This window comes from Aquarana catesbeiana, linkage group LG06, assembly GCF_042186555.1.
Source record: "Aquarana catesbeiana isolate 2022-GZ linkage group LG06, ASM4218655v1, whole genome shotgun sequence".
NCBI lineage: Eukaryota > Metazoa > Chordata > Amphibia > Anura > Ranidae > Aquarana > Aquarana catesbeiana.
This window is the reverse complement of record NC_133329.1, coordinates 59,584,570-59,608,248: the sequence shown is the minus strand read 5'-3', so window position 1 is coordinate 59,608,248 and position 23,679 is coordinate 59,584,570. Positions and strand designations below refer to the sequence as shown.

The 23,679-nt window shown below is 43.6% G+C and overlaps 1 protein-coding gene across 3 annotated transcripts in view; it reads left to right on the top strand.

Moving 5' to 3' along the window:
* LOC141148504 (sulfotransferase 1C1-like) overlaps positions 1 to 23,194 on the top strand; it is a 58,795-nt gene extending 35,601 nt beyond the window's left edge. For 2 of the 3 annotated variants that reach the window (XM_073636028.1, XM_073636027.1), the window contains exons 2-8: positions 8,825 to 9,005; positions 12,987 to 13,115; positions 13,195 to 13,292; positions 16,050 to 16,176; positions 19,857 to 19,951; positions 21,273 to 21,453; positions 22,771 to 23,194. In XM_073636028.1, coding sequence (XP_073492129.1) covers positions 8,918 to 9,005; positions 12,987 to 13,115; positions 13,195 to 13,292; positions 16,050 to 16,176; positions 19,857 to 19,951; positions 21,273 to 21,453; positions 22,771 to 22,883 — 831 coding nt within the window. In that variant the 5' untranslated portion in view covers positions 8,825 to 8,917 and the 3' untranslated portion in view covers positions 22,884 to 23,194. Of the gene's footprint in view, positions 1 to 4,698; positions 4,894 to 8,824; positions 9,006 to 12,986; positions 13,116 to 13,194; positions 13,293 to 16,049; positions 16,177 to 19,856; positions 19,952 to 21,272; positions 21,454 to 22,770 lie in introns of those variants that run through there. The other variant, XM_073636026.1, reaches the window with a different exon arrangement.
* Positions 23,195 to 23,679: the final 485 nt, after the last annotated feature.

Here is a 23,679-nt window from a genome sequence, read left to right as displayed (position 1 = left end):
TCCAAAACTAAGAAAAACTTTTTTTCTATAGATTTGCTTTTATTGCCAAACCCTGTAATTAGCAAACCAACAAAAATGGAAGACTCCTGACTGTACATAACTGTGTCAAAGACCCGAGCGACTTACTCAGATGTAACAATAGTAAAATTGGTATATGAAAAGGGCAAATAGGAAAAGCTAAACCAGCGGGAGGTCATCAACTCAGTAGTGATTGAAGCAAAAAAGAATAAGAAAAAGGGCGTGAAAACGACGATCCCCTGATATTTCAGATCACAGTAGATAATACAGACTGTTTATATAAAAAGTCATATCTTTATTACAAATCATTAAAAGTGAACATATCACAACAAAGGACAACATAGGGCCCACATATATAAAAACAAGAATAGAGTTAGTCGTCAGACAATAAAAAATGCCTACTCGTTGCGTGTTCACAGCCACTTCTTCAGGGCTTCAATCTCTTAGCGTCTGACTTGATACCTTACAGCAGTGCTGTGTCTTAGCCTAGGCCAACAAGGCCCAGGCCTAGGGCGGCACTTTGCGGGGGGCGGCAAAAGGCCGCCCCCACCCCACATAAACAAATGCCCCCCCACCTCCTCCCGTCTCTTGCACAAAAACAGTCCCCGGCGGCTGTCTCGGCTTTGTGCAGGACAGGTGCAGTCTCCGTTTGGCTGGGTTTGAGCAGAGGTACACCCATCCACGACCCATTTTCATGTCCGCACTCTCTGACCCTCTCCTCTATGTTGTCTGCCGTCTCTGACCCTCTCCTCTATCATGCCTGCAGTCTCTGACCCTCTCCTGTATGTTGTCTGCAGTCTCTGACCAACTCTTCAGGTGGAGTGCTAATAGGAAGAGGTGGAGCCTAAAGAGTAAGGGGTGGAGTTTCCAGATGAAGGGGTGGATCTTTAACAGGAGGGGTGGGGCAAATTTAGATGGGGGGCGCCGGAATTTAGTCTTGCCTAGGGCAGCATAAAACCAAAATACACCACTGCCTTACAGTGAAGGGAAAAAGTATTTGATTCCCTGATGATTTTGTACATTTGCCCACTGACAAAGAAATGATTTGTGTATCATTTTAATGGTAGGTTTATTTTACCAGTAACAGAGACAAAATAGCAACAAAAATATCCAGAGAAACGCCTTTCAAAAAAGTTATAAATTGATTTGCATTTTAATGATCCCCTATCAATCGAGAAGATTTCTGGCTCCTAGTTGTCTTCTATACAGGTAACAAGCTGAGATTAGGAGCACTCTCTTAAAGGGAGCACTCCTAATCTCAGCTTGTTACCTGTATAAAAGACACCTGTCCACAGAAGCAATTAATCAATCAGATTCCAATCTCTCCACCATGACCAAGACCAAAGAGCTATCTAAGGATGTCAGGGACAAGATTGTAGACCTACACAAGGATGGAATGGGCTACAAGACTATCGCCAAGCAGCTTGGTGAGAGGGTGACAACAGTTGGTGCAATTATTTGCAAATGAAAGAAACACAAAATAACCGTCAATCTCCCTTGGTCTGGGGCTCCATGATCATGGGAACGGTGAGGAATTAGCACAGAACTACACAGGAGAATCTTGTCAATGATCTCAAGGCAGCTGGGACCATAGTCACCAAGAAAACAATTGGTAACACACTACGCCGTGAAGGCCAGCAAAGTCCCCCTGCTCAAGAAAGCACATGTACAGGCCCATCTGAAGTTTGCTAATGAACATCTGAATGATTCAGAGGAGATCTGGGTGAAAATGTTATGGTTAGATGAGGCCAAAATCGAGGTCTTTGGCATCAACTCAACTCGCCGTGTTTGGAGGAGGAGGAATGCTGCCTATGACCCCAAGAAAACCATCCCCACCATCAAACATAGAGGTGGAAACATTATGCTTTGGGGGTTTTTTTCTGCTAAGGGGCAGGACAACTTCACTGCATCAAAGAGACGATGAAGAGGGCCATGTACCGTCAAATCTTGGGTGAGAACCTCCTTCCCTCAGCCAGGGCATTGAAAATGGGTCGTGGATGGGTATTCCAGCATGACAATGACCCAAAACACACAGGCAAGGCAACAAAGCAGTGGCTAAAGAAGAAGCACATTAAGGTCCTGGAGTAGCCTAACCAGTCTCCAGACCCTAATCCCATAGAAAATATGTGGAGGGAGCTGAAGGTTCGAGTTACCAAACATCAGCCTAGAAACCTTAATGACTTGAGAGAGGATCTGCAAAGAGGAGTGGGACAAAATCCCTCCTGAGATATGTGCAAACCTGGTGGCCAACTACAAGAAATGTCTGACCACTGTGATTGCCAACAAGGGTTTTGCCACCAAGTCATGTTTTGCGAAGGGGTCAAATACTTATTTCACTCATTAAAATGCAAATCAATTTATAACTTTTTTGAAATGCATTTTTTTGGATTTTTTTGTTGTTATTCTGTCTCTCACAGTTAAAATAAACCTACCATTAAAATTAAAGACTGATCATTTCTTTGTCAGAGGGCAAACGTACAAAATCAGCAGGGGATCAAATACTTTTTTCCCTCATTGTATGTGGGCAACACATTCATTTAGGCCAGGGGTCTCCAAACTATGGCCCTCCTGTTGTTCAGGAACTACAATTCCCATCATGCCTAGTCATATCTAAGAATGAGTTTTACAATGCCTAATGGGACGTGTAGTTCCGCAACAGCTGGAGGGCCGTAGTTTGGAGATCCCTGATTTAGGCTATGGGGAGAAAAGTGTATGGGAACCTGCATTAGAAAGAACCAATCCCTGGAGTAGAGCAGACAAAAGACCTCAAAAGGCCTGCAGACTATGTTGACAACTAGTCAGAAAATAAGCCTTTCAAAAGCACATACAGGGATGACCATAGTGTGTATGCTTGAAGCAAAAGCACAAATGGGTGAGCATCAACCCCACACATGGAAGAAAAATCAGGGACAGCTGAATTCTGACAAGGGTTATGACCGCTCATAAGCCAAGGGATGGGATACCAAACAGATCCCTGGGTCTTCCGAGGATCCATTGCTGGGAGCCTAAACAAATGTGACGGCCACATAAGGTATCTAGTCAGACGCTAAGAGATTGAAGCCCTGAAGAAGTGGCTGTGAATACGCAACGTGTAGGCATTTTCTATTGTCTGACGACCAACTCTATTCTTGTTTTTATATATGTGGGCCCTATGTTGCCCTTTGTTGTGATATGTTCACTTTTAACGATTCGTAATAATGCAGGCCTCTGGAACCCCTGGGGAAAGAGAGCCCTGACTGATGGGGGCATAACCAGGGCGGAGTATGGTGACTATGGGGTCACTGCGGATTGGTGGTGGGGACGGGATGGGTTTTATGCCTGAGCTCACTAGGGTGATGCCCCAGGGGATGCTGGGCCTTTTCGTGGAAGAAGATTGGTAAGAGCTGCCCACCCTCCCGCCCTATTTATGGTTGGTATGTCACAGCTTGCTGCGGTTTTTGGTGACCTTGCCAGCAAAACATGGCTTAAGAGGTACGCCCTTCATGTTAATTGGGAGATAGATGGCCGGTCTGGCACTTATGGTAAGGACAGGCCCCTCAGCTATCTCCCTTCACCATCTGGAATTGAGTGCTCACAGTGCTACTGTGACTGGCACTGTGGAATATTTAATGTTATATGTTCAAGTTAATAAAGTGTTCAAGTTAATAAAGCTGTGGCCTTGCCCTTTCCAACATTAATGGTGGTAAGTGGTCTTTATTGGATGGGACGAAAGGGTAAGGTTAAGAGTTGGTGGAATTTGGTATGGTATGGACCTGGGGTTTATTGCACCTCAGCAGTCAAGATATGATTAACTGTCTGCATATCTACTGTGATCTAAAATATCAGGGGATCATCGTTTAACGCCCTTATTCCTATTCTGTTTTTGCTTGGCTTACTCAGAAGCCTCTCTGTGCAGACATACCCTCTTTCCCCGAAAATAAGCCCTACCCCGAAAATAAGATCTACTGTGAGTTTCTGGGATGGCTGCAATATAAGCCCTACCCCGAAAATAAGCCCTAGTTAAAGTCCTTGTAAAATCATGTAATCGGTTCTGTAAAAAGATTATATAATGTGCAGTGCGTCTCCTTGCGTAACTTTATTGTTGAAAATACCTTATTTACAGAGCTTCTGGGCGCTCACGTGACCCCCAGGAGCTCTACTCTTCTCCTCCTGGCTGATGTCAGCAGCCCATCCCTCCGCAACGCTCGGAGTGGGCTGACGTCAGCGGGGATCTCGGCCTCTCCCTCTGCAGTATTCGGAGCGGGGAAGAAGAGCTCCGGCGGGTCACGTGAGCGCCCAGTGGAATTTCACAATGCTAACTCCTGAGCTGACAGGGGGAGGAACTTTTTTGTACATACCGTAAATAATTAAGACATCCCCTGAAAATAAGCCCTAGTGTGTTTTTTTTGTAGCCAAAATTAATATAAGACCCGGTCTTATTTTCAGGGGAAACGCGATAGGTGCGACTGGACAATTATAATAATTATAAGACTGGATGCTCAACAATCTTGGAGAAGTCCAACCATGAGCAATCCTTTTTAAACGAGTTGTGCGTCTAGGAATTAGGACTCCGTCCAGTGAACGCACATGTTGGTTTAATTTTTTTGTTTTGTGTTGGCTGCTTTGCGATAGACTGATATGGGGAAGCGGAAAGGTTTATTATTTTTACTGTGTTCGTTTCCCCCGGGAGTGGACTGTTTATTATTAATAAGAACGCGGGCACATGAGTATGCTGTGTGCTCTCTGCTGAGCTCTGCCCTCAGATTCACTCTCCCGGGGGAACCCACCCTCTGTGACGTCGTACACCCTATTTATATTTTGTTTGGACGCTTCTCCAGTCAGCAGAGCCGGAGCTGAGGCTGGAGAGAGAAAGCACACACAATGCAGGAGCCTGATGTGAGTAACGCAAGGGATCAGCTTGGAACTCAGGGAGGTGAGGGTGCAGGGTGAGATAAGAACGGGTGGTGCAAAGTTTCACTTTATCGCAGGCACAATAAACGTGTTGTACTCACCCAGCACTGGAATAAGGTCCTTTAGCACCCAAGGCAAAAGGCTTGCACCTTCTTTAAAATGAGCTGTGAACTACCTGAGCAGAAAAGGTTGCAGGTCCTGACATTTTGTGCCCCCCCCCCTCCTGCTGAAGAGCCCAAGGCAACTGCCTCTTCTGCCTACCCTTGGCTGAGGATACAAATATAACATGCAGTCTGGGAGTGCAGTTATAAGGTGCCGTTTTGAAAAGCAGTTATAAGACGAGTGTGAAAGTGCTGACATTTCAGTGTGACAGTGCTTGGAGTGCAGTTAGAAGATTTACCATGACACTACAGTGACAGTGTATTATTACAATTATAAGATGCAGTGTGACAATGCTAGGAGTACAGTCATAACAAGCGGGGGCATAGAGGGGGGTTCAGAGTGAAGGAGGTTCCCCTTAGCTTCTCCTTTGCTCCAGTCACAGCTGAGGGAGGGCTTCCCTTGACTCTGAACTGCCTGTTCTGGTTATTAAGTTTCATTAAGGGGGGGGGTCTGAACTGGGGGGGGGGATCTGTACTAGTGAGAAAGAGGAGTGATGTGTACTGACAGGGATTTGGGCTTGGGGAGGGAAGTCATTTTTGTTTGTACTCTATCTGCTGATTGAGTGTGTTACTCTCTCCTGACCCCAGCACTGTGTGCATTATGCCCACCTGATCCCCTGCACTCTGTGTGTTACAGAGCCCTACCCCCTGACCTCTGTGCATAATGCACTCCTGGACCTTTCGCTCTGTGCATTACACACTTCTGACAACTGCGCTCTGTGCATTGTGCACTGCTGACCCCTGTGTTTCGTGTGTTACTCACTCCCGAGTGAGTAACACACTGACTCCACACTTTGTACATTACTCAATGCTGGCCCCTGTGCTTCTTGTGCTATTCACTCCTGACTCCTGCGCTCTTTGCATAACACACTGCTGACCCCTGTGCTTCCTGTGTTACTCACTCCTGACTTCTGCACTCTTTACATTATGCATGGCTGACCCCTGTGCTTTGTGTGTTACACACTCCTGACCTTTGCACCCTGTCACTATGCACTCCTTACTCCTTAGCTCTGTGCATTACACACTCCTGCCTTCTGCGCTCTGTGTATTATGTCCACCTAACCCCTGCACTCTGTGTGTTACTCACTCCTGACTCCTGCACTCTGTCCATTACACTCTGCTGGCCCCTGTGCTTCATGTGTTACTTACTCCTGACTCCTGCACTCTGTGCATTAATCACTGCTGACCCCTGTGCTTCATGTGTTACTCACTCCTGACTCTTGCACTCTGTGCATTACGCATTGCAGACCTCTGTGCTTCATGTGCTATTCACTCCTGACTCGTGTGCTCTTTGCATGACGCACTGCTGACCCCTGTACTTTGTGTGTTATACACTTCTGACTCCTGCACTCTGTGCATTAATCACTGCTGGCCCCTGTGCTTCATGTGTTACTCACTCCTGACTAATGCACTCTGTGCATTATGCACTGCTGACCCCTGTGCTTAGTGTGTTACACACTCCTGACTCCTGCATTCTGTGCACTATGCACGGCTGACCCCTGTGCTTTGTGTGTTACACACTCCTGACTCCTGCACTCTTTGCATTATAAGCTGTGACCATTGTGCTATGTGTGTACTGGAAGGGTAGTTATTAGATGCAGTGTGACAGTGCTGATAGGGCAGTTAGAAAATGCAGTGGACGGTATGGACCCATTTTAAAGACCGGCAATAATCAGACTAATATGTGCCTGGTATAAGGCCAGGCTATGCCCTAGAAGTCATAGCTGACAAGTTCCAGTGTAAATTGAGTACTGTCCGTGATACTTTTTTTTATTTGCACTAACATACAATTTTTCAGGACAAGCTTTCGGGGTGCAGTACCTTGAAGAAGGGGACACACCCCGAAAGCTTGTCCTGAAAAATTGTATGTTATTGTGCTCAATTTTCTCTGTCACAATTGCACTAATACGGCTATAATCACATCAAGTTCCAGTGTACACAGACACACTGCCAACTCTCCCGTTGTTCATACATTGCCTGAAGCCATCAAAGATTCCAGAAAAGAGCAGAAACAAGAAAACAGCAGCTGGAGAACCACACAGATTGTTGATCCAGGAGTGTGTGATCGCCTTTGGGGATCCGGAAGGAATTTTCCCTGTTATGCCCCGTACACACGGTCGGAATTTCCGACAGAAAAAGTCAGATGGGAGCTTTTCATCGTATATTCCGACCGTGTGTATGCCTCATCGGACTTTTTACGTCGAAAATTCAGACGGCATTAGCATGTTCTACATGTTCTATATTTTTCCAACGGGACAAATTCCTATCAGGAAAACCGCTCGTCTGTATGCTGTTCCGACATACCAAAAATGACGCATGCTCTGAAGCAAGTACGAGACGTCATACGTGTTGTCCTGTCATACGTGTTGTCCCGTCGTACGTGTCGTCCCGTCGTACGTGTTGTACGTCACCACGTTCTTGACGGTCGGAATTTGGTGTGACCGTGTGTATGAAAGACAGCTTGAGCGGAAAACCTTCAGAGTTTATTCCGACGGCAAAACCGGTCGTGTGTACAGAGCATTAGGGATAACTGGAGCCAAATTTATTAGGGTGCTGGGCCTTCCTCTGGATCACCTGCAGGTTGGGGTTCTGTAGATGCCATTTTTTATTTATTTATTTTTGATCTTGATGGACAGGTGTCTTATTTTCAAGCAAACTATGCAACTGTTGGATCCACCAGAAGAGAAAACAATTAGGGTAAATGTAAAGAGTTACTACACTACATCAAAATTTAACACATAGTGGTGTATTTATTTTTTTTTTAAAAATGCATAGCAGTTCATTCAGTAATAGTGCATGTAGATTTGCTGTGTGGGGCAAAACAAAAATGAATGTTAGCCTATTTCCTGGGCTGGTTGAAGGTTTTTCATAGGTTAAAAATTAAAACACAGCATTTGATTATTAGATGGTGCTAAGTATCAGGGCAATTTTCTATGATACTTGGCGCCCTCTTGTGGCCAAATTAGGTATTTTTATTTTTTTTTCAGAAAAAAAAAGACTATTATCTGTTTTCCTGCCCCATTTGCAAACTTGCATGCACTGGGCAAATTACATAGTTACATAGTTAGTAAGGTTGAATAAAGACACCAGTCCATCAAGTTCAACCTGAGCAAGTTTGGGTGCGTGTCTACAACTATCCCTATTTTTATTTAAGGTACCCATATAGCGCTGTGTCAATTTTTACGCAGCGCTCCACACATATATCACACACTCACATCGATCCCTACCCTCAAGGAGCCCACAATCCAAGGTCTCTAACATTCATATACTAGGGCCAATTTTGAACAGAAGCCAATTAACCTACCAGCATGTCTTTGGAGTTTGGAATTTGCTATGCAAATTTTTTATAAATACACTACAAAGTGTTAAAACCTTGTAGTTCATTAGTACTTAAACATGTTTTTTTTTTATTGTAACTTTTTATTCCTTAAGGGATATTCTAATCTATCATTGCAAAACTTCTCAACAACTATTTAGCAACTGTCCAGCAGATGGAGACAGAGAGCTGTATTTCACTATTTGAATTTGGCTGGTCTTCTATGATATATAAAGCCTGTGTTTTTTCATATATAAATAATGGCTTTTACGTTTTTTTTTATTGTAAACAAGAAATACAACTTTTTTTCAGAATATTTGAGACTTTTTATGTATGCTTTCTTTATTTTTTTATATGTATATTTAAAAAACAATATTCAACAAGTGATGAAGGTTAAAATAAGTGAGAACATACCATTTTTCTGATGTTCCTTGTATAGTTAACTCAGGAGGATTATGCCGCCATCCTCAACAAAGTCCCGGAAGGTTTATTCTACAGGTTCCCGCTGTGCTTAGTTAATGGAGTACCGCTAATGAACCATATTGCAGAACAATGGGAGGGCGTTGAAAAATTCCAAGCCAGACCAGATGATGTCCTCATAGCGACTTATCCCAAGGCAGGTAAGAGAGGCTTGAGTCTATGCTGATTGATTGCGTGAATTATCTTTATTACCCTTGTTGTCACCCTACTTTTTCTTAATAAGAATTGTTGCAAACAAAAAAGCATTACTCAGGCCATACACAGAGCAAATTTCAGGCACTTCTTGATGAACCAGCCAAAATTCACTCTGTGGGTGGTTCTGTCCCACCTGACCTCCTTCAATCAGTTTGTTCAAGAGCAGAATTTTATTATCAAAGTCCTTCCACATGGCCAAGATGAAGCTCAAGCCAAGCGAAGGAAACAGGCCAAGATCAGGGCAGGTAATGAAGGCTCAAGTCAAGTGCAGGAAGCAGGCCAAAGTCAGGGCAGGCAATGTAGGGTCAAGGCAAGAGAAGGGAATAGGACAAAGCCAGGACAGGCAATGTAGGCTCCAGTCAAGTGCAGGAAGTAGGCCTGGGTTAAGGCAGGCAATATAAGCTTATGTCAAGTGCAGGAAGCAGGCCAAGGTCAGGGCAGGCAATGTAGGGTCCAAATAACAACCACTAGATGTCCCTAGTGGATAAATTATACAAATGTGTACAGACCCCTGATGACGTCAGACGTGCTGACGAAACGCACTGGGTGTAGTCGAGCATGACACGTCACTTTCACCCATAATGGAATGCAGGTGGAGCGCAGAACAGCTTCCCCACTTCCATTCCCTTTTTTGTAACTTTTACACTAGTAAAGTGCAATTATTTTTAATAAAAGACCTAAGGACTTCCCCATGGGAGACTGTTTCTTTTTTGCATCCCTCCACTGATGTCTGGAGATCCTGTGGGTGTCTTTCCTATGTGGTCCTAGAGGCTTCATTGCTGAGTCACTGAGACGGACAACGGGAACATCTAGTATCCACTTGCTGTATATGACTCCTGTAATGGGGGGTCATGTAAATCTGGTAAGTAGGCTGAGTGATCGGTGTTGGTGGAGGAAGAATTACAGTCACTTGATTGTCAGATCCATGAGATCTTTGCACCTTTGGAAATCACTTGATGAAAGTTTTTGGACAAGAGTTTTTACACATTTGAATGGAAACATTAGGTGGCAATCTTAATGCACATTTATTTGTTTATTTTGCACTTTCTGAATTTGTATAACACATTTGTATAATTTATCCGCTAAGGACATCTAGTGGGTTTTTTTTTTTAATGCATTTGGCACTTTATTGTATATCCATTTATAGGGTGCGCGGTCTATCACTCATTTTCACTGTATAGGTTTTAACCTCACAACGAACAGCCCCTAAATTAATATTAATATAAATCACACTTTTTGCGCAGGTAGGAAATAACATCTAGTTACACACCTACTTACACAATGTAGGGTCCAGGCAAGTGAAGGGAGTAGGACAAGGTCAAGGCAGGCAATGTAGGCTCAAGTCAAGTGAAGGATCTAGGCCTAGGTCAAGACAGGCAATGTAGACTTAGGTTCACTGCAAGAGCAAGTCCAAGGTCAGGGAGAAGGTTAAAGTTAAGTTCAGGATTCAGGACAAGTTCAGGGCATCTAGTGTAATCTTAATTCAAATACAGGAAGCAGGGCACTGGGAGGGAAGGAAACTTAGGCTCAATTCAGAGCAGATAATGTAGGCTTAAGTCAACTGCAAAAAGCAGAACAAGGCCAGGACATCAAGTGTAGGTTCAAGTCAAATGTAAGAGATTAGACAAGGTTAAGTTCATGACAAGTGCAGGAAGCAGAGCAAGGACAGGGCAGGCAATGTAGGGTCAAGGCAAGTAAAGGGTGTAGGACAAGGTCAGGACAAGCTATGTAGCCTCAAGTCAAGTGAAAGAAGTAGGCCTAGGTCTAGGCAGGCAATGTAAGCTCAAGTCAAGTGTAGAAAGCAGGCCTAGGTCAGGGTAGGTAGTGTGGAGTCAAGGCAAGTGAAGGGAGTAGGATAAGGTCAAGGTAGGCAATGTAGACTCAAGTCCATTGCAAGAAGCAGTCCAAGGTCAGGAAGAAGATTAAAGTTAAGTTCAGGATGCACGACAAGATCAGGGCATCCTATATAGGCTTTATTCAAATACAGGAAGCAGGGCATGGGGAGGGAAGAAAACTGAAGCTTGAATCAGAGCAGATAATGTAGGCTTGTGTCAACTGCAAAAAGCAGGACAATGCCAGGACATCAACTGTAGGTTCGAGTACATGTCAAGTGCAGAAAGCAGACCAGGGTCAGGGCAGGTAATGTAGGGTCAAGGCAAGTGAAAGAAGTAGGCTTAGGTCTAGGCAGGCAATGTAGGCTCAAGTCAAGTGCAGGAAGCAGGCCAAGGTCAGGGTAAATAATGTGGGGTCAAGGCAAGTGAAGGGAGTAGGACAAGGTCAAGGCAGGCAGAGTAGACTCATGTTCATTGCAACTGCAAGAAGCAGTCCAAGGTCAGAGAGAAGGCTCAAGTTAAGTTCAGGATACAGAACAAGGTCAGGCGATCCAATGTAGGCATAATTCAAATACAGGAACCAGGGTATGGGTAGGGAAGGAAACAGGCTAAAGTCAGAGCAGATAATGTAGGCTTAAGTCAACTGCAAAAAGCAGGGCAAGGTCAGGACATTATGTCATGTGTAGGTTTAAGTAAAATGTGAGAGATAAGACAAGGTTAAGTTCATGTCAAGAGCAGAAAGCAAACCAAGGTTAGGGCAGCAAACATGCAGAAAGCTGGACAAAATCAGGTCAATCAAATGCAAGCTATAGTCAAATATAGGATGAACACTGAGGTATGGCAGTCATTTTTTGGGCTGTGTAATGTGTAGGAAACAAGTTGAAGTTAGGGAAAGGAACAGATTAGATTAGAAGCTATAATCAGGCCAGTTACAGATCCACAGGATGTACAGCAAGCCAAGAGGAAGAATTATAATACAAACTAACATCAAAAAGGATGGAACTGAGCCAGTATTTCGGGCCAATTAATGGATAAAATATCTCCAGGTCCTAGACGCACACACGGCAATCAGGAATGTCATTGTAAACAGAACGCTGTTCATTCCAACCCAACAAACACCTCTGGTTGGTGTTCATGGCAAGGTAATGTTTCTTTATGTAATTCCAGCTCCAGAAGAACACAGTGTTCTCTACTATAATTTAATCTTGGAGAGCCACAGGTTGAACAACTGATATTCCAATCCTTTAACCCTTGGGATGTTAAGGTTGGCATTGGATGAATACCATTTAACAACAATTCATTGATTCCATTTTCAACCAAACTTCCTTTACAGATTCTGTAAAACTTACCTGTTACTTCTCTGCAACTTGTCCTTTGGTCTGATAATGTTTTTTGTGTGAAAAATTTAGAAAACAACCATCAACAAAATCAAAGATGCATCCCCAATGCAGTATAGTATAGTTCCCTAAGTATACATATGGATGGTATAGCTTAATGTAACTATCTTATCTCTTAAGTATCTTATTGGTGTGTCAAAGCAGAAGTAGAAAGAGATGCCAAAAAAACAGCTTTTGCTGAAATACCCACCTTTAATCCACAGCTGTCACCAACTCTTTGAGCCCGAAGTGGACCTGCCTCCTGAGTACTACAGTTCTGAATGGCACTCACATGTCATTACTGTACATTAGTGAAGCAGTAGGTTCCAGCACTGCCGGAAGAGAAGAAATGGCATAGAAACCAAGTAGTGCACATATGTATTTAAACCCACTGGCCATATGAAGTCCACAATATTTGCTATATCATCTTAATCGTATTTCAGTAATATGAAAATGGTCATCGTACCTATAGTAAGGAGGCCAAAATAAGGTTAGTTCTTAGGAGTCTCCTACAGTCTGTCTTGGCTAACACAGAATTCAGCAGTAGTGGGTAGAGTTCCCCAGAACAAGGACTCCGAAACTCAACTGAAGTTCTAAGCCTTCCCTGCTGTATTCAAGACAAAATTAAAAAAATGTTGAATAGAGTTGGCCTTTAAGTTTACCATTATTCATTTTTTTCTCTTTATAATTTTTGTCTTTTCCTGTGAGGTCTCTCCAGGCACTACATGGATGCAAGAGATTGTGGACTCCATAATGAACAATGGTGAATTAGAGAAGAACAAGCGTGCTCCCACCCATGTACGTTTTCCATTCCTGGAGATCTGCTCTCCACCACCCATTCCTTCCGGTGAGTGTAGTTTGCCTATCACAGTGTTTGGGTGATTAAACAATAGACTTGGCACTGACGACTTCACTCTTCTCTTCAGGCGTAGCTATCTTGAATAACACTCCATCCCCGAGGCTGGTAAAAACCCATCTGCCCTTCGAGCTGGTGCCGGAATCTTTTTGGGAGCATAAGTGTAAAGTAAGAATAAGAATCAGATAAATAGTGTGATGCATGAACATACCACAAAACGTGACACAAAATAAGCAAAAATTACCAGTAGGAAACCCCCCAAAAAAACAAAAGCAAAATGTTCTGTGAAAAAAGGTTTCTTTGGTTCAGTATTTACCAGAAATTGATTGGTTGTCGGCTATAATAAAAACCAAGTCCCACATGAGCTGAAAACAAATTGACAATCTAAGAACTAGCAGACTGAGAGTGACCATCAGTTGAGCAGTTAACCCTTTACACATATGGTAGCTGCTATGTGTTATAGCGGAAGCATGCACCGTTCACAGCATCTGCTGTTGCGATTCTGACTTTAACCCCTTGGTGCCCACGCCTCCTGGCCCTTTAAGGAGTTTAAGATGCTGGGAGGCGGGGCGGGGTTTTATGATCATGTGACCGCCATGATTGGCTGTCACGGCGGTCACATGATCATGGAAGCTCCCGATTGCAGGCAGCGATCTGGAGCTTTCCGTTAGCCTCCGGTAAGTGAGCCAGCGCCAAGCGCGCAACTCTCAGCATAGCTGTTTTTGCAATATTGCATGCAAATATGCGGCCACTTGGCACCAAGGCCCAACCATCGAGAGGCTGCATATTTGCGTGCTGTCAGTGCCAAGAGGTTAAACAATCTCAGTATCCCTTGCTACCACACTCAGAGAGGAATGTAACAGGGTTTCGACTACAGTAGTGTCTTCAAAGAAGCAGAGTTCTTTATTACTAGTTACAGCATTCAACAATTCATCTCAATAATTTTTAAAAAGTTTTACTGAAAAAAATATATTTAATGAAAAAAAAGATATTACAATGTAGATATAAGAAACTGCTAAATAAAATAGCTTAGAAGTGAATCATACCTAAGGGTTAGTTCACCTTTTCCGAAAAAAAGAGAAAAGTTAAATAACACTCTAGAGCCTCCTAACCCCCCCCCCAGTCCCTGCTGTACTTCTCTCCATAGCTGATGAGCTGTCAGTGCCCACACAGCCATTGGAGCGGTCTGGAGATTTGAAATCTCCACTCTTCTCCCTCTTCTTTCTGCAGGGCTTCTGGGACAGATCAGCGTGATTCTGATTGGTCAATGCCGGAACGGAGAATCGCCCAAATCCATCATGGAAGCCCTAAAGAAAGAACAGGGAGAAGATTGGGGATTTCAAATCCCCAGATTGCTGAACCGGCTCTGTGGGCACTGACAGCTCATCACCCACTCAGGTAAGTACCACTGTCAGTAGGGTGATAGTTCACCTATTCATTTTTTCTGAAAAGGTGAACTTACACTTTAATTAGAGTCCACCTGGTCTTCAGTACAGTTCAGAGTTTGCACCATTAGAAGATGATATCCAATCTGATGTTGTAAGAGTCACTGGCCCTCATAAATGACTCTTAATGTTCCTTAATAGTTCCAGTGGTAAAACAAGAGCCTTCTTTTCATGTCCATGGACAAGGTGTTGCAAAACTAACCTCAACCAATAAAAGGTCTGAGGCGTGTGTGCTAGAATATTTTTTATGGGCAGCAGAAACACCCTTAATGCTCATTATCCTTGTAGATTCTAAGCTTTTATTGGACAACACTTCACAATCCAAAAACCAGCATATCCTTCAACAGGATGAAATTATGAGTCGTTAGAGACCAAGCTTGATATACTGTATATTCGAAGTACATTTTTCTCCTAGGACAGTGATGGCAAACTTGGCACCCCAGATGTTTTGAAACTACATTTCCTATGATGTTCATGCACTCTGCAGTGTAGATGAGCATCATGGGAAATGTAGTTCCAAAACATCTGGGGTGTTCGCCATCACTGTCCTAGGAGGTCTAATGTGTCTCATTAGCCTTCTAGGTGTTGTAATAAAGTTATGCTTGGGGTATAACTGATAGGTATCTTCTTCTACATTGATATGACCATTTTCAGGAAGATAACTCTATTACAGCAGAAATGATGGAATATGTATGATACCTAAAGTGGTAGTAAACGGTCAAAGTTTATTTTTACCTACAGGTAAGCTTATAATAGAGCTTACCTGTAGGTAAAATGAATATCTTCTAAATGTGCACCGTTTATGGAGATATTCTAGAGAGAAGCAGCTGGTGAGGCCACCAGCCCATGCGCTCTGAAGGAACGGCATACTCTTGTGACATCATTGCAGCTCAGCCACAGTTCGCGAACCCAGAACCCCCGCTGGAGGGCTTCAATTCAAGGTAAGTCTTTCATAATGTGCTAGTATGCGATGCATACTAGCGCATTGTGTCTTTACCTTGCATGGTTTTTCTTTTTTTGTTTAAAAAAGCCTTTACTAACTCTGTGGAGTTCAGTTGTAGGTCAGTATAGGTCACCACTCCATCCTCACAGTCAGATGTGCATTCCTTAACCATTTACAATGTGAGCATTTATGACAGGGCCTCATTGGAAGTCCTTTCACTATCTTGGCTATTGAGGGTTTATGATGCCTTTGCATTCCTTATATATGGACTGCTTTTTATCAAATGTGTCGCCTCCATGGCTGTTTAGCACAGGCAGGAGATTTTATTCTGGCTGTCTTGTTTTGGACTTTTCGCATTTTCCCCACACAGCTTGAAGTTAATCAGACCTCACTATCATCAAAGTGGAGTTTTTGACTTACCAGCATAACTTGGTCACCTAGAACAGAACATTACATAGGAGACTCCCAGAACACCAACACTTTAGGAATACCTTTGAGCATATGCAAAGAATTGATGGTGTGTCTTACTGTTTGCAGACAATTTATGTTGCTCGGAATGCAAAGGACAACGCGGTGTCATATTATTTCTTCGATCTGATGAATAAATGTCAGCCTGACCCTGGGACCTGGGATCAGTACGTGGAAAGGTTTCTAAAGGGTGAAAGTATGTGAAAGCTTAAAGTTTATGTGAACTCAGTCACCGAAATCTCAAGTAAGCTCATTTTACATTTTCAGGTCTCATTCACATAATACCTGGTGATCTTGGCATGAACGTCCATCATGAAGATGCAGTAACTTCCTGTTACAGGGTGACAACACTCTGTCCCTGTACCCAATTGTCTTTATGCCATGTCACATGGGCTGACCATGGAGATTACAAGTGACACCGTTTGCACACGCATTATGTAGGCATGTTCCACTGTTGTCACTATCAGGCTGTGGGGGCCCGTCTATTAGGGGCGCCCGGGCACTGCCCCCTCTCTCCATGCCACCCCTATATGCATAATGGATAGATTCATGCATAGCATAAATCTATCCATGGCCGCCGCGGCCACCCCCTATTCATGCGTCCGGCCCCTTTTGGGGGCGCCGGGCGCATGAAATACAGCGGCCGGGGAATTTTTCCGGAGCACCCGATTAGAGCCAGAGGCTCTAATAGGCTTCAATATAGGATGGGCTTGGGTTGCAGAGCATGCGACCTGGAGTCCACCCAGGTGTGTTACAACAGCTAATGAATATTCGCTATTGAAACACTGATCCTCGATGTGGCCAATCAGAAGCGGGTGTGAGACCCGTTTTCCGATTGCCCTGGAAGAGAAGACTCCCGCTTGGCCGCCGAGGAGGAGGGAGGAAACGGAAGCCGCCGCTGTGGAGAGCAGGAGAACTGGAAGCCACCGAGCAGGGGTAGCTGCTGGTGATGGAGAGCAGGAGAACAGGATAGGGTAAGTGCGACCGACCGACCGGGGGGTGGGGTTTGGGGGCATACTGTTTGCTGCCCCCACAAAAATTGTTAAATTGTTTCCACCAGCCGCCACTGCTATCAGGAAACCTAATTTGATGGCTTGAATTCAAATTTAAGTGTAATAAAATGTTTCATTGTTGGGAAAAAAAGAGTGGCCACACATGGCTTCTATTCTTATATACACTTACTGGACACTTTATTAGGTACACCTTGCTAGTACCAGGTTGGACCCTCTTTTGCCTTCCGAACTGCCTTCATTTTTCATGGCACAGATTCAACAAGGTGTTGGAAACATTCCTCAGAGATTTTGGTCCATAGGGACATGATAGCATCATGCAGTTGCTGCCGATTTGTCTGCTGCACATCCATGATGTGAATCTTCCATCTCAAAGGTTCTCTATTGGATGAGATTTGGTGAGTGTGGAGGCCATTGGAGTACAGGGACCTCATTGTCCAGTGGTGAGATGATTGGAGCTTTGTGACACGGTGCATTATCCTGCTGGAAGGAGCCATCAGAAGATGGGGACACTGTAGTCATAAAGGGATGGACATGGTCAGCAACAATACTCAGGTAGGCCGTAGCATTTAAACAATGCTCAATTGGTACTAAGGGGCCCAAAAATGTGTCAAGAAAATATCCCCCACACCATTACACCACCACCAGCCTGAACCGGTGATACAAGGCAGGATGGATCCATGCTTTTATGTGGTTTACTCCAAATTCTGACCCCACCATCTGAATGTTGCAGCTGAAATCGAGACAACATTTTTCCAATCTTCTATTGTCCAATTTTAGTAAGCCTGTGCAAATCGTACCCTCAGTTTCCTGTTCTTAGCTGACAGGAGTGGCACCCGGTGTGGTCTACTGCTGCTGTAGCCCACCTGCTCCAAGGTTCGATGTGTTGAGCGTTCAGAGATGTATTCTGCATACCTTGGGTGTAACGAGTGGTTGTTTGAATTACTGTTGCCTTTCTATTATCTCGTCTGCCCATTCTCCTCTGACCTCTGACATCAACAAGGCATTTTCCTCCACACAACTGCCGCTCACTGGATATTTTCTCTTTTTGCGAACCATTCTCTGTAAACCTGAGAGATGATTGTGTGTGAAAATCCCAGTAGATCAGCAGTTTTTTAAATACTCAGAGCCGCCTGTCTGGCACCAACAACCATACCAAGTTCAAAGTCACTTAAATCAACTTTCTTCCCCATTCTGATGCTCAGTTTGAACTTCAGCAAGTCATCTTCACCACGTCTAGATGCCTGAATGCAATGAGTGGCTGCCATGTGATTGGCTGATTAGCAATTTGTGTTACCAAGCAATTGAACAGGTGTACCTAATAAAGTGAGTGTAAGAGTCACGTGACCCTCAAAAACACTTTTTCTACAGAAAGTTTTCTTGTGTTCCTGAAACTGCATTGGGATTATACTGTAAGTTAAAGCCCGGAAGAAAAAAAAAGAGCTCAGGGGGAGCCGCCGTACTAATGATCCAATGTTAGTACAGCGATCTCCCCCGTTGAACTATTATGTTCAGACAAGGGGACATTTTTGGAATGGGTCAGGGACTTTTTTTCTTGCAGCAGATTGCGTTTTGCCTGTAATAGACTTCAATGGAATGAGTTTTACATTTGCTTTGCGTTTTTTTTTTTTTCCTCCATAACAAACTGTGACTAGCTGATTGCTAAGCAAGGGTCCGGGAAGCCGCCTGTCGCATCCTTAACAACCGATGAGTCATCAGCTGTCAGGGGGCTTCCCCGCTGACAGTTGAATGTAAAAAAAAGAATTACCAGCAATTAAAAAAATTAAAAAACAGCGTGGGGTGCCCCCCCCCCCCCCCAATCCATACCAGGCTCTTCAGGAGGAAACGTCACTAGGGGGCAGGGCCACCCGGTGACATCAGCAGGTGACCCTGCCCCTTAGTTATTTAAGAACTGTCAGACAACGGAAGCCTTCGGCTGGAGTGGACTATTTTTTAGGGTCGGCAGTGATGGGGGCTTCATGATGATGGCTCTACATCAGGAGACGTTTTATTTTTATTTTTGTTTTTCAAATAAAGGACTTGTCAAAAACTGCCTACTGTTATTTTTTACACGACACCTTTTTTTGTTGGTGAATGAGTAGGGGTATCATGTACCTCTACTCATTCATATGGGGGGGGGGGATGTGGGATCTAGGGGCCACCTTGTTAAAGGCGCTTCCAGATTCTGATAAGCCCCCGCCTGCAGACCCCCACAACCACCGGCCAGGGTTGTGGGGAAGGGCCTGGTATGGATTGCGGGGGGGGACCCCACACCGTTTTTTTTCTCCGATTTCTTTTATTGCCGGCAATCCTTATTTTTACATTCAGCTGTCAGTGGGGAACCCCGCTGACAGCTGATGACTCATCGGTTGTTAGGGATGCGGCCTGCTCCTTAACAACCAGCTATTCCCAGTTTCTTAAAGAGAAAAAAAATAAATTTAAATGCATGAAAACTGCATAAAAAAAACGTGGATTAAAAATTGTAAAACGCACCACAAAATGTGCTGGAAAAACGCATCACCTGCAGTCGCATAAATGTGAACCTAGGGTTAAGGATGAATACACATGGCTCATTTATTTAGATGATATTTACAGGTATAAAGTTCAGTTCATTCTTCATGAATTTTTTGCAAAAAACTGAAAATTTGTCTGCCATAAAATGTATTGCAGAGAAAGTGTGTCGTTGTTAGAAAATCATTTATTTATGATGCTTAAAATATTGAAATGAATGTGGACAAAGTGTTATATCATTGAAGAACGGCATGCCTGAAAGACCTTTCCAGGGAATAAAGTGCACTTAGAGGTCTCGGTACCCAGAAATGGTGACAGTTTCGGCTTTGGTGACTCATATTCCCTTCTTTTATAGTTGCCTGGGGAAACTGGTTTGACCATGTGATCGGCTGGTGGAACGCCAAAGACAAGCACGAAATCCTCTATATGTTTTATGAAGACATGAAGGAGGTGGGGGCAGGGGGAGTGAACTTGGAGCTAAAGGAATCAAAGTCTTTTTAATTGTAAAGATATTGAGGTTGGTTTACTAAAACTGGAGAGTGCAAAATCTGGTATAGCTGTGCATGAAAGCCAATCAGTTTCTAACTTCAACTTGTTCAGTTAAGCTGATTGGTCTCTATGCAGAGCTGCACCCGATTTTGCACTCTCCAGTTTTTGTAAATCAACCCCTCCAGTATCTCTAATCACTTCCATACCAGTCACAGCATCCCTGATCACCGCCACACCAGTCACACCATCCCTGATCACCGCCACACCAGTCACAGTGTCTCTGATCACCGCCACACCAGTCACACCATCCCTGATCACTGCCACACCAGTCAGTGTCCCTGATCACCGCCACATCTGTCACAGTGTCCCTGATCACCGCCACACCAGTCAGTGTCCCTGATCACCGCCACATCTGTCACAGTGTCCCTGATCACCGCCACACCAGTCAGTGTCCCTGATCACCACCACACCAGTCACAGTGTCCCTGATCACCGCCACACCAGTCAGTGTCCCTGATCACCGCCACACCTGTCACAGTGTCCCTGATCACCGCCACACCAGTCAGTGTCCCTGATCACCACCACAACAGTCCCAGTGTCCCTGATCACCGCCACACCTGTCACAGTGTCCCTGATCACCACCACACCAGTCAGTGTCCCTGATCACCACCACACCAGTCAGTGTCCCTGATCACCGCCACACCAGTCAGTGTGCCTGATCACCACCACACCAGTCACAGTGTCTTTTGCCTTCAGTCTTGCACAGTTGTACCGCTCCTGCGCATTTTAAAAAATTTTATTCTTTTCTATTCCCTTATTTTCTATTCTATTCTTTTCTATTTTATTCTAATCTATTCTATTTGAATTTCAGAAGATAGTTATATTCTATTTTATTAAATTCTTTTCTATTGTTTTTTTATTATTTTCTATTTTATTTTTTTATATTCGATTCCTTTATATTCTATTATATTTGATGTTATTATTTTATTTTCTATTCTGTTCTGTTTTACTCTCTTTTACTCTTTTGTATTCTATTCTAATTTTTTTATATTCTATTCCTTTATTTTTCTTTTCAATTTCTTTCTATTCTTGTTTTCGTATTCAGATTTGTTTTCGAATTTAGATGAAAAATTTGTCTGAATTTCGATTCGAAATGAAATTAACCACACATATCTACATATAAGTGACCTTGTAATGAAGAGCTCCAGCCTCTCATATGTTGGTTAATGGTTATATTTATTCTGTTTGTCCTGAAAGCTTCTTACCAAAACTTTTATGAACAGGACCCAAAGCGAGAGATTCGAAAGGTGATGAAGTTCCTTGGGAAAAACCTCTCAGAAGAAGTGTTGGATACAATTTGCCACCACACCAATTTCAAAGTCATGAAAGAAAACCCAATGGCAAATTATTCCACCGTTCCCAATATTCTGCTGGACCAGAACCTCTCGCCCTTCATGAGGAAAGGTGAGGATGTTTCTAAATTGGTTTAGTCTAACTGGTGCATGTGGTAGAATGCCACTACAGTATTTGTATATATGTAGCGCTACCCCCACAAGGGCCGTTGATTTGTCTTAGGTTACTCTCTCTCTGTAGTGCTGCAGCAGCCAAGCAAACAGCAGAATTCACTCCTCTGGCTCAATAAATTATATAGGGGTTGCCTTTTGCTGCATTTATTGTTGCATAACTTGCCCTCCTAATCCATGCGCCCGGCCCCTAATCTACATGCAGGGCGCCAGACACATGGATTCCAGCTGTTTTTTTTTTGTTTTTTTTTTATTAGAAGTACATGATTAGAGCCGGATTCTCTAATTGGCTTCAAAAAAGGGTGGGCTCGGGGTGCAGAGCACTGCGCCCTGAGCCCACCCAGATGTGTGACAATAGCAAATTAATATTCGCTATTGTCTTCCTGAGTCTTTTCCCGGCCAATCATGAAGCCGGTCCTGAGACCCGATTGGCCGAGAAGAGAAGCGATCGTAGTGGGCACCCCGCCGAGGGAAGGAGGAAGCCAACGTGAAACCCGAGACACAGAGAAGGAGGAGACGCAGGAAGGAGCTGCCAAAAACCTAGAGGGGGTAAGTGCGGGGCCAACTGAGCGGGGGTGGCTTTGTAACTGCAGAGCGAACCAACCGACCCAGCTACCACTGGTAATCTGGATAGGATAGGGAGCTGTGGGATACTCCAGAATGCTGAACAGTAATAACATGACACTTTCCACTCTGTAGCTACTTCTCCGGACAGTCAATAGACTGACAATAGGCAATAGACACCACAGACAATGCCCTAAGCCAGAAAAGCCTTAGCAATAATGCACCAGGGAAAGTTAACAGCAGCACAGTCACCCTGGTCCTGATCTCTGGTTTGTAATCAGATGTCCTCAGGAAATTGGATGCCTCACTCCTGCAACAGGCAGGCATTTGCAATGTGGACTCTCCAAACTGGTCTCTGGGTGAGATCGCTCATCTTCTTTAGCCTCAGAGATTTCTTAGGATTGATAGGCCCCTCGGCTTTATATTTGCTGGGGCCTCGTTGAGCTTCATGGCAGGTGTAATCTGAGTTTCCAGGGAGGGGCAGTAGCCCTCCAGTAGGGAGACCTCTCCTCCTGTACCAGAAACCGTGACTGCTCCAGCACCGGCCTATTTATGTTCTCTCCAACCACCTTCTGGGCATTTTTGTTCAATAAAACGCTAATGAAACAAAAAAAATCCAATTTTTCTTGTCACAAGTTTTGCATCTGTTTTTCATTTCATTTGTCGATTTTAATTTGTGCCCATTTTTATTTAGGTGAAGTTGCAGACTGGATGAATTATTTCACTGAATCCCAGAATAAAATGTTCAACATGGAATATGAGAAGAGAATGAAAGGGACAGACCTGAAATTCCGCACCAACATCTGAAGAAGAATTATTGAAGTCTCGAGATGATACGGAAAACTATTCTTGTGTAAACACAACTGGACAATAAGGCCTGGCCTACAAACCTGCATGAGGCCACCATCCTATGAGGACTGATGGAATACCAATTAAATTTGTGGGTTTGGACCAACAAGTAATAAATGGCAGATCTCAGGGGACAGGTGGTTGGGTACAGGGTGCCTTGGATTGGTTTGGGTCTCTTGTGTTGGCAAGAATCAGGAAAAACTATATAGACTTAGTAACACCTTGCTTTATATATCTAATAAAATTATTCCACCAGACCATAGAAAAAATGCGTGTTCATCCTGATCATCCAGTATCCACACAGACAGCTGCTCCACAGACATGTTCAACTCTCCTTATAATATTAATTAAAATAAAAAAATAATAGGGATGCACCAATACTATTTTCTTTACAACGAGTACGAATACTGATAAATTTTTTTAGTACTCACGATACCAATTACCGATATCTACAGCAACTTTTTTGTTTATACTGATAGCTGTCAGTGTTAACAAAAAAGCATTGAGAAGTTATTTACAAATGAAATACATTTTTTTTTTTGTGGTATAAAAATAATAACGAACAAAGCAAGCAAAAAAAAGTTTTGAATATTAATAGTTTATAAATAGAAGTAAAAAAAAAAAACAGCAGGAAAATAATAATAAATGGAGAAGGAGAATAAGGAGTTATTAAGGATGATTAAAGTAAATTAGGGATTAATAAGTGGTTAAACAGAGGAACAATTTAATAAAAAACAAAACAAAAACAAATGCT